Source organism: Vombatus ursinus, unplaced genomic scaffold (genome assembly GCF_900497805.2).
Source record: "Vombatus ursinus unplaced genomic scaffold, bare-nosed wombat genome assembly UNPS02014793.1, whole genome shotgun sequence".
NCBI lineage: Eukaryota > Metazoa > Chordata > Mammalia > Diprotodontia > Vombatidae > Vombatus > Vombatus ursinus.
In genome coordinates, this window is record NW_020954571.1 from 1392774 (window position 1) to 1404689 (window position 11916).

The following is an 11916-nucleotide window of genomic DNA, read 5'->3' on the forward strand; positions in this document are numbered from 1 at the left end:
AAAGTGACCTGTCCTATCTCAAAAAATGCTCTCCCTCATCTGAATGGGATGTCTAAGAATAAAGTGAGTTTCCTCTTACTTTAAGGATTCAAGCAGAAATTAGATGACCATCTGTAAGGAGAGTATAAAGGGTTTGCCTTCATGGGTAGAAGACTGGACTAACTACCTCAAAAGTCTGAGATTTTTACTCTGTGAACTGAAGATGCAGAAACAAAGCAAACAGGCAGTTCTTCTCATCCTAGAGAAGAAAAAGTTTCCTTTTTCTGTTGCCTAAGATGGCTCCTTATAAAGACTTTTCTTGTCCAAGCAATGGCAATGACCATTTTAGGACAGTAGCAGAAAGATCCCTGCACTTGAAACTTTAATTATAGTCCTAGTTCAGACACTAACTGGTTATATATCCTTGGGCAAGTCATTTAATCTCTTTGGACCCTCAGTTTCCTCATCTCTAAAGGGAATAATAATCGTTGTCCTACTAACCTGTTACAGTAACGTTATGAGCAAAAAAATAAGATGATGGGTGTGAAAGCACATTGAAAACTCTCAAGGGTTTAGAAACTTTGGGGAGCATAGTCCCAACAACATTGTGAAAACAAATACTCTGGAAAGCCTTAAGAAAACCGATAATACAATGATCAACCACATTTCCAGACGACCAGCATTGAAGAATGCTACTCACCTCCTGACAGAGATGTGATAGGCTCTATACACAGAATGAAACAGAAATTTTTAGACATGGCCAATGTGTGAATTTGGTTTTCTTAACTATTCATATTTATTGTAAGGATTTTGTTTTTCTTTTATTTCCTTCTCAGTGGGTGGCAGAGAAAAAGTGTATACTTGTCAATTGATTAGAAATTAATTTAAAAAAAAACAGAAAACACCTCAGGGAGACTGATATTGCTACCAGAAATGACAGTTAAGTGACGTGTCTTTATAACTCAGGTTCTACAGGCAAACTGGGACTATGTGGAGACCACCACCCATTTAAGGGCCTGTGGGAATTAGAAAAGTAATCAAATAATCAATTGAGCAACACATTTATTAAAACCTACCACTGTAGTACTGTGTTGCTTGGCCCTGGAGATATAAAACAGTGAATGAAATAGTCCCTACTGTAAGGAGCTCAAATTCTAGCTTCCCATTCTTTACATTTAATCCCCTGAAAAACCAGTTCCTTCACCCTCCACAATCTGGTTTCCATCTACCTTTTCTCAGCCTTTTTTCATAGAATTCCCCCATCATGAATTCTGTTTTTCAGTCAACCTAGACTCTTAACTCCTTCCCAAACTTGACACTCCATCTTCTGCCTCAATTCATTCACACAAGCCATCTTCCAGGTCTGGAATGCACTCCACATCTCAGAATCCTTATCTCAGGGATTTGAGGCTCAGCTCAAGTGATACCTCTCCCTTCAGGAAGCCTTCCCTGATTCACCTCTCCCTGGTTCTTTGTACTCTTGCTCCTGCCTTAATTTTCCATGTACTAACTCATTTATATACATGTTGTATTCCTCCATAATAATGATGATAATGGATAACAGCTAAAAATAGTGTTTTCAAAGTTTCCAAAACACCATAGATATATTATTTCATTTGAGTAGAATGATAACAGGGATGGCTTTATTTCTGTCTTTTTATCCCTCTCACACTGCTTTGCACAAAGGAATCCCTTAATAAATGTTTGTTGAATTGAACTGAATATAACAGTGGGAAACAATGGTGAAGGTTCATTTTAGTTACTTCTCTATACTCTCTGTTGAGCTAAATGGGGTGAAAACTCTGGAGGAATTTGCATTTATCTCCATAACTCTGGTTAGAGCAAACCAGTTGCATAAATCATCTGTGAATCCAAGACTTATTGCTGCATGAACTGCAAAACTGTTACTAAGGAAGGCAGAGTAGGAAGAGAGAATTTGGGAGGAAATAACAATAACAATATAATTGGGCAAGTTTAAAATACAGGTCCAAACATTTTCCGTGAGCAATGTTGAGATGCCAAGAAGTGTTCTGGAATAATTTTAGAGTAAGCCATTTTATCTCTACAAAGCAAAGTCCTCACATTAAACTAATGGTAATTTCTCCAATTCTAGAAACTAAAGCTAGAATGGGGCAGCATCAAATATTACCCTTACTCCCCCTCCACCCCCATCATGTTAGCCAGATTACAGTCCTGAACACAGCAACATTCAAGCACAGAAAAAACATCCCTAATTTAGCTTGTCTGTAACAAATTTCATTTTTCTTTTCATTTTCAACCAAGCTATTAATGGAAAGATCATAAAATAGCAGTTTCTCATCACTGTATATTAAGACTGCACTCTTCTGAATGGAGATCAGACTTTCTGAGTTTCTCTTATGACACTTAAGAGTCACAGGTTCGGAGACTTCAATTTTTATAAAAGTTCTTGTTAAAGAAATCACTTTTAGACATCTTTTTTATAGGCCATAGACCTGAACTCACTCCCTCTCTCTCCCGCTTTCCTCTCTCCCTCTCCCCACCTTTCTTTCTCCCTCTTCTCCTCTCCATCTCTCTCTGTCTCTGCCTCTCTGTTTATCACACACACATACACACACACACACACACACACACACACACACACACACACATACCCCAAACTGCAGTTATCATCAGGTTTTTCCAGAACAAAATGAGAAGACCCAATCCACAGTAGCACAGGAGTGAAAGTAATTTTACTTCAGTACTTGTAATACAGTGAATATAATTTTACTGCAGTACTTGTAATACCAAGACAAACGTGTTCTTTTGTCTTTTCCCTAAGTTAACCATAAGCTGGGAGTGAGAGGTAAACACTCTTCATTCTCTGTGCCAATCTTATTGTAACCATAGGATCCTTGAGCAGACAGGAATATCAGGACCCAAGTAGAAGTCACTCCACAACCTAGCCCAGCAGTAAGCTTGGAATCCTTAACAAGACGTTGGAGGGGCTTCCATACTCCCTGGAATTTGCTGAGGGCTCCAATTTATGTCTCATTTTTGTTTCTTTGTTTTTGTCTACAAAATCAATAACCAAGTGGATTTTTTTTCATCCTGTTATTTAAAGCCAGTTTGTGTGATTATTGGAGGAGGAGTTAGGTATGTTCTAGACATTACAAACATCTAGATGCTGAGTATGCTTCCAGATGTTACAAACACTTTTTCTCTTGATCTGGTACTTCCTAGCTATGTAATCACAGGAAAGTCACTTAAATTCTCTGATCCTCAGTTTCCCCTGTAAAAGTCTGATAAGGCCAGTCCAGCCTTCCCACAGGATCATTATGAGGAAAATGCTTTTTAAGGGCCTAAGTAATGTAAATTATCATGATTGATAATTAACAATAAACCTTTAAGTACTTTAAGTAAATATTTGTTTATCAGCGAATTTCAATGAATTTAAAGCTCAGAAAGATCTTGAGTTTAATGTAATATAATCCCATATTTTAGAGATGAAGAAATGGAGGCCTAGAGAGGTTAAATAGCTTATTTAAGGTCATAAGATAATAAGAGGTATGATTAGAACCCAGGTCTTCTAACTTAAAACACGGTGTTCTTTCTACTCTAGCACTGATATGTCTGATCCTAACCACTTTAAGAAATCCAAGTACCACAGAACTCTGAAAGTTTAGATCATTTTCTTGGGAAGAGAATTCAGATCACCCTTTGCATCCCATCAGAAGGTCATAGAAGGAATAGGAGTAGGGCAGGCAATATAATAAAAATGACAATATTGCCTGAATTACTTTATTTATTTAGTACAGTGCCAACCAAATTATGTTAGGTTTACTTTGTAAAGAAATTTTTAAAAATGATCAAGAATAGGAACAAAAGGAAAAGAACCTCAAGAGAAATAATGGTGGGGAAAAGAAGGGGGTGTATTACCAGATCTCAAACTATACTACAAAGCAGTATTCATCAAAACTATTTGGTACAAGTAAAAAATAGAGAGGCTAATCAATGAAACAGATTACATATATAACATATGGAAAGCAAATGTACATATAATTATAAAGCCAAAGACACCAGCTCTTGGGGTAAGGACTCTCTATATGACAAAAACCAATGGGAAAACTGAAAAAAATTATGTCAAAAAGTATAGACCAGCATCTCATACCACATACCATGGTAAGCTCCAAATATATACATGACAGATATAAAAAAGTACATCATAGACAAATTAGAAGAGTAAAGGAGAAAAAACAAAACTTTTCAGAATTATAGATAGGTGAAGAGTTCATGACCAAACAAGGAATAGACAGCATCACAGGAGGCAAAATGGAAAATTTTGATTACATACAATTCAAAAGTTTTTGTGTAAATAAAAACAATGCAGTTAAATTTAAGAGAAGAGAACTAGGAAAAATCTTTGCAGAAATTTTGTCTGATAAAGGTCTCATATCCAAGATGTATAAGGAACTGATTCAAATATATAAAAAACAAGAGTAGTTTCTCAAAAGGAAAGGAAAGAAGGAAGGAGGGAGGTAAGATCATTGAAACATTTTGAGATGCACAGAAGAGAACAGAAAAAAGGGCAGAAGTCAGTCAGTCAACTGGCATTTATTAAGTTCCTATTATGTGCCAGACACCATGTTGAGAAGGAATCATAGACAGTCAATCAGTGAAACAGACAATAAACTTTTATTAAGGGCCTACTCTGTGCTTTGCACCATGTTAGAGCTTTAAAAATAGCCTGGTAAATCGGTTATATAGTTAAAAAGAAAAGCCAGATGTACCTAACAGGTATTCCCAGTTTCATGCATAGAGCCTTGGGGACATCCAAGGTTAATGGGAACAACTTTGAAGAAGATCCAGCAAAAGAGACTGAAGAGAACTAGGAAAGAGTAGTATCACAAAACCCAGAAAAAAGAGAATAGTAAAGAGGGTTATTGGCAGTGTCAAAGTACACAGAGAGAGGTCAAGAACAATGAGATTTGAGAAAAGGTCCTTAAATTTGGCAGCTAAAAGATCATTGGTAACTTTGGAGAGAGTAGTTGAATGTTGATAAGCTCAGAAGCTGGACTGTAGAGAGCTAAGAAAAGAATGAGAGGAAAAGGAAGTGTAGGCACCAATTGTAGATGGCTTTCTCAAGGAGTAGGTCAGTCAAATCAATATGCATTTAATAAGCACCTACTATGTGACAGGGACATATGTCATTGAAAAGATGAGACTGATATAGTCCCACCATTAATGCTAGTCTCATGGGCAGTGTTTGTAAGGGTAAAAGACTTGTATCAAGGGTAGTGTCATGAGCAGGAATCATGGCATAAGATACTGTGAAGATTGCCTGGTGTGGTAGAAAGAACACTGAACTGAGAATAACAAAACCTTGGCTCTAATCCCAGCTCCATTATTGATTTACTTTGTATCCTTAGGGAAAAGATTTCCCTTCTCTGGGTGCCAGTTTTTCCTTCGCCAGATCAGAACTAAGAAGGTCTATTTTTTAATTAAGGAGTCCTGTAGCTATGTAGCACAGTATATATAGAGTGCTATACCTAGAGTTATTTCTAAATGATACCTGTACATGCTATAATCTCCCCCCTAACTCTCCTTTTCCTACTCTAAAGATTCACTGATTAGGGAAAAAATTATTCTAATCTGAGGGAAATGCCCTCCTAGATATTTCTGGATCCAGATTCCACATAAATGCATCCCCTTTTTTTCAGTGAAAACAAAATTCAAATCAACGTCAGCAAAAATGGAACAAACACAATGAATTTACTCCAAATAGTGGGAGAGTGCCTGTGACACTCATCTCCTTCCACATGGCAGGTGCCTGGGCCACAGAGGTAAAGAGCCATACGCTCCCACCAGAGGAAGGGGGAGAGCAGTTATAGTGGAGGCACACACCAATGCTGATCAGTGCCCCTCACCCCACCAAGTCCATGCTGTGAGTGGGACTGGAACCCCTATCAACACTGGGATCATGGCGGCTCCCCAGCAGTCAGTCACTACGACACATCTGCTCTGTCGGTCCCTCTAATGCTGACCCGTCATGCTCAGATCCTGGGCTTCCTATTCTTCTGAAGAAAAAGGTCAAGGAGGGACTCCCCAGCCAGATTAGCAGGGAAGCCTGACACTGGGAATAGTGTCATACTTTCCTCATACTTCCCCCTCCACCCTTGGAGCCATTCTTGTGCAGATTCTTGTGCATTCTTGATTCTTGTGCAGAGTTTTCAAGAGTGGGGGCTATGGGGCACCCATTAGGTGCTCTAGTGTTTTCCCCTCCATGTTTGGAAGGCAATGTAGTGCAGTGGAAAGAATGCTGAATTGGTAGTCTTAGTATCTGATCCAAATCTGAGTTCTACCACTTACTACCTTTGTGACCTTGGGCAAGTCCCCTAACCTCCGTGACTCAGTTTCCTCCTCTGTAAAATGAGGGAATTGAACTAGATTATCTTGAAGGTCCATTTTGTCTCTAAATCTATGATCCCATATATATAATTTCCATGAGTGAATACTACCCAATGATTATTTATATCCCTTTGTAATACTTATTGTGCATTTGAGTTTTTGTTAAAAAAAAATTAATGAACACAATTTTATTTTAAATATACACTAAGAAAATTATTTGCATAGACTGTTTTGTGAAAAAAAGGAGCACACTTTTTAAGTGTTTGAGTAGGGGGGGTTATACATAGTTTGGAAAGCATAAAATTAGGGAATGGATAGAAAGTCCTGTCCAGTAGGAGGGAAAACTGGCATCCAAGAAGGAAAATGACTTGCTCAGCAGCTCAAAGTTAACTAGTAATGGATAGAGATCATTTGATTCGTAGTCCAATATTCTTTCAACTACACCAAGCTATCTTCACAATGGCCTGGGCCATCATTCCTTCCTATGATAATGCCCTTGATACTAATTATCTCTCTGGATGCCAGTCAGCCTGGCATTATCATGGTGAGAGGTTATGCCTGCCTCACCCTGATCTCATTCCTTTTCTGTATTTGGCTCATTCTTTTCCTCCCCTCATTCCTACAAAGAATTAACAGCCCCACTCGGACTCATATGTTCAGAACATGAAAGCATAAAACAGAAAAAAGTCAGTTTTCAATATATATTGACTCGCCATGTGTCACAAGAAAAAAACCATTTTGTTTCTTCCTCAGGAGTTCTGACAGCAATGAAACCCATGGCTTTATTTCTAAATTTCAAAATTCTCTTAACTAGGACTCAGTCCTAGTGTTAGACTAAATAGCCACCAAGGGTCCCTTCCATTTTTATTCAGCGTGTTACTTACTACACTGCTATTTAGGTAACTACTGCCCCCTTGTGTCTGGTGATTAAACTAACCCCCTACTGTCTGGTAAGAGAGACCTTCCTCAACTCCCAAAATCAGAGACCATACAATGTTAGAGTTGGAAGGGACCTTGGGCTCCATCTGGTCTAACTCACTCAATTTGTAGAAAGGGAAACTGAGCCTCAAGGAATTTGTGACTTGCCCAAGGTCCCATAGTTAACAGGCCAGAATTCTGGTTCCCCGATTCCAAATCCAGTGCTCTCTGTGACACCATGCTTACCTATGCCATCCATGTCTCTGGCCTAGTCTAGGGCAGGCCAATCCAAACATTCTAACACAGTGAATTGAGATGCTGTTTTTGTTGTTGTTGTCTATTCTAGAAAAGGATGCTCTCCAGAAAGTTTCTACAACCTAGCTACAGAGACTCACAAATGCACAGATACGGCAAGGCCATTCACTGAAAAACAACTACAGACCTGGGAGGCCAGAACACTTAACCATCAGCCAACACACCACTTTGCTCATTGCTATAGATCTGTGTTTAATTAGGTCAGTAGCTGGAACAAACAGAAAGCTATGAAGGACAAGGGAATGGGTTCAATTCCTGTGTGCAGCAATATACTTTGATGTTCCATGACCAGAGGTCACCTCTAAGCTTGCCCAGTAGTACCCAGTCACACAACTGGGTTGGAGAGATTGGATACTTCAACACAATACATCACAGATGCAAAAACACAACCCATAATGTACATTCTCTCTCTCTCTCTCTCTCTCCTCTCAACATACCCTTCTAATGAAAGATGAATTATCAATATAATTTTTTTTGTATCTAAGAGGCAATACCGTTACATTATTTTTCCGTGAGCAACATCAGGACACTCCGGGACTCTGTTCCTCCTTTTCCAAAACTGTTCCCAGACACCCAGTTCTCTTAAAGACTAACGAGTCCAAGCAAGAACCCCAGAAGGGATCATAGGATCAGATCCTCCATAGCAGGCCATATAAGGGGTGTCTGAGTTTTAGGCCAAGCCTGGGCTCACATACCTTCCTGTGAAAGAACCAGGAGGACAGGTGAATTTATCTTTTAGTGCCCTCTTTTCCGTTTCAGAATCCTCAGTCAGAGTAAGATCTTTGGAAAGAGAGACAAAGGGAAAATATGATTACTTCTTGTTCCATAGTTAATAGGATTAAGGAGTAAAAATAAAGGGGATCCTATATGTAGGTAGAGAAGAGGAAAAATGCTCTCCCCAAAACTCTAAGTTTATTACAAAATTACTTTTGTATAAGTTAAAAATTCATACAGATATGGACTTATTTTTTTCTCTTGATCAACTTTTCAGCTTCTTATATTCACAATCCATAGCTAGACGAAAAGCATTCAAGTGATACGATGAGGTATCAGAGAGTTTGAATTTTAGGCTCCATCCCTTCCCCAACGCAGGAGCTGAAAAACTGCCTCTGTTTCTCTATAGGAAAGAGGGAAGCAGTTATTGGTAGTACAGGAATGAAATAGAGTAGCAGGGAGACACAGGGCTAGGTAAATATATGGATTTCTATGCCTTCATATTTACTTTCCCAGAGACAGTTACTTAAGAGGTTCAGTCTTTATTATGAGTCATTCATCTGTGACAATTTGGAAAAGAAAAACATTTCCATAAGGACATGTGAATTTCACCCATCTTGGGGGGTGGGGTTTGGGAGGAGGAAGTCAGGCTCTGTCAGTTTAATTATGTGCTTATGTATTCGGTTTTAGATAATTAGCTTTGCAAATAGTAGGAACAGAATCATAATTGGTACACTTGGTTTTTGCCCTTTTCTGGTACTACTTCAGCAATAACATTTATTAGAGGTAAATAACTACTCCATCCCATTGAAGTGAAACAGGAAGGGGCTTCTGTTTCCTTTTTAGTTCTGAAGAATATATGTTACTTTTAGTATTTGTGGAGCCAGAAGAAGACAATCAGACTAAATAAAAGTGCTGTGGAGACAGTTTTACCTCATTTTATGCCCTAACATGTTCACTTGGTTTGTCAGATCAACTGTTCTATGGATTTCCATAATAAATATTTGTTGAAAATGGTGAAGCACCTACCTGCGTACAGTGCAAAAGAAAACTTTTCCTCAGCAAGTGAAGTACGCAAGGAGGAAAAAGATTTAAGATGTATTAAAGTTTATTATTTATTTAAGGTCAAAGACTAGATATTACATGGAATCTAGTCACAAATGCATATAACTATAAATTTCAGAGACCTGTTCCAATATAGATGTGTTCCAGCTATTGTGGGCTTTTCTGTCTCTTTAAAAAGAAAAGAAAAAGCCTACAATAGCCTCTCCATCCTTTAGAAAAATATTTGTAGGTGTTAATGTTTTTTAAATGGGACTCAGATCTGTAGCTTCTTTAAACTTTTATTTTCACTCTATAGACTCACAATTTCACATACATGAAGTATCTAGATATAAATTGAATTACTGCTCCCATTTTTTTAAACTGATAAAAGTCAAAGTATTCTACTGAACTGTGGTTAGTAAGACCTACCTTTGGGCCTCGGTTGCTGCGGCTCGGCAGGGCAAAGACTCTGTCGCTCGTTCAATCCTGGAGTGCTGTAGGATGACATTTCACCAGGTGCAACAAGGCTAAGAAGAACAACTGAGACTTCTGTTTCTATTTCCACTCCATCTTTTCCACTTTCCTGAGTCATCCCTTCCTCTCTGCCGCTGAGGGGCTTGGTCACTTCTGGTTCAGGGCCTCCAAGGGTTTCCAAGGCAGTTAGGCTGGAAGACTGCCCAAGGACAAGAGCACAAGAGGATTGTGCTGTCGCTGGGGGGCACTCCTGAACCGATGAGGTATCGGTGCTTTGTGCAACCAAGCACATCTCAGGCTTGTCACTGTGTGTGCCAGACATTGCTGGGAGGTTTAACTTCTCAGTCATAAATTCAATTCTCTCCTTTAGCACCTGAGCAGTGGCCTCAAGAATCCGGATCCTGGCCTGATTGTATTGGAAGGGCATAGGGTTTGATTCTTTGTTAGGCACCACAGAACCCTGAGTCTTCTCCGAGTTTTCAATCTGACTTGACTGAAGATTCAAAGCTGGAGGTAAAGGGCTAGGGCCCAAGTCTGGCCGTTTTGAAGGCCCAGGGGATATGCTCGTGGAGAACGGCAAAGGGAGCTTAACCCCACTTTCAGAAGCCCTGGTAGTAACTGGAGTTTTAGTATCATGGGAAGTTCTGTTCAAATACAAGGGGAAAATAATTGAAAAGAAAAGCATTCAAAAGGGGCAGCTAGGTGGCACAGTGGATAGAGCACTGGCCCTGGAGTCAGGAGGACCTGAATTCAAATATGGCCTCAGACACTTGACACTTAATAGTTGTGTGACCCTAGGCAAGTCACTTAACCCCATTGCCTAGCAAAACAAACAAAAAAGCATTCAAATGATAACCACTAACAGTAATAAACAATGTAAACTTATGTAACACTTGACAGTTTTCCAAAGTGCTTTCCTAAGCTCTGTCTGCCTCAGTTTCCTCAACGATAAAATGGGGATATTAATAGCACCTACCTCCCAAGATTGTTGTGAGGATCAAATGAGATATGGTATTTGTTAAGCATATTGCACAGTGCCTGGGACATAGTAAATGCCATTAAAATATTAGTAATATCCCCCATTTTCACATAGCCTAGCTTGAGGTAAAAAGAAAGTATGTGACTTGCCCAGGGTCACATAGACAATAAAAGTCAGAACTAGTTTTCAAACCCAGGTTCCCTGAATCTAAGTCCAATGTCTTGTCTTTTTTTTTTTTTTAAAGACTGAGCCTGTGATTTCATTGCTGAACTGAAGTGATGAGGAAACTCCCTCTGCCAAAGTGGATCAACAATTTCCCAGTGCCTGGAGGTACTGAGAAGTGGCTTGCTCAGGGTTCCAGCACCACTGTGTCCCAGAGGTCTGACTCCAACCCAGGTCTTCTTGATTCCAAGGCCGACTTTCTATCCATTATGCAGTTTGGCCTCTCTCCAATGTTCTTCCCACTATCCTGTGCTCTTAATTAGATTTTCTTCTTTTCCTTAGGGAGTTGGGGGTGGGACTATGGATTTGGAATACTGTATATGATGTCAGACATTAACTGTTCTTTCCTATAAGGGAAATATCACTGCACATGTGCATGAGAGTCACGGTTGTATTCTATCTGGAAATGGTGTAAAATAGCATTTATCGGACTTTTTTTTAATTAAAGGGAGCTTGTTTAAGTTAATACTTGAAAACAAAACATGCACAAGAGAAATGCTTTCTGGCTTTGAGATCATCCAAAGTCAGTCAGTCAATAAGTGTCGATCAAACACCTACTATGAGCCCGGCGCTGTGCCAAGCTCTGGGGATACAAAGAAAGGCAAAAATGAAAGTCTTTCCTCTCAAAGATCTCATAATGGAATGGAGAAGACAGCACGAACATATGAAAATCCAAAAGAAAGGAAAACTGAAAGAAATTCCCTATTACTGGAGATCCTTTCCCCCCCAAAAAATGTTCTCGGGGAAGTTGGTCAAGACTTAGCTTCAGGAAAAGCCATGACAGAGCCTCTGTAGAACTGCAGAGCAAAGAAAACCTTTTATAATTTTCCTGAGAAATGAGAGATGCAGATTTTAACACACACACACACACACACACACACACACACACACACACACACACA

The 11916-nt window shown here is 39.2% G+C and overlaps 1 protein-coding gene across 5 annotated transcripts in view; it reads right to left on the reverse strand.

The window, feature by feature from the left end:
* CCDC187 (coiled-coil domain containing 187) overlaps positions 1 to 11916 on the reverse strand; it is a 105452-nt gene that overhangs the window by 66368 nt on the left and 27168 nt on the right. For all 5 annotated transcript variants that reach the window (XM_027869796.1, XM_027869794.1, XM_027869795.1 and 2 more), the window contains 2 exons: positions 9769 to 10457; positions 8277 to 8361 (listed from right to left, as the gene is read on the reverse strand). In XM_027869796.1, coding sequence (XP_027725597.1) covers positions 8277 to 8361; positions 9769 to 10457 — 774 coding nt within the window. The remainder of the gene's footprint in view (positions 1 to 8276; positions 8362 to 9768; positions 10458 to 11916) is intronic.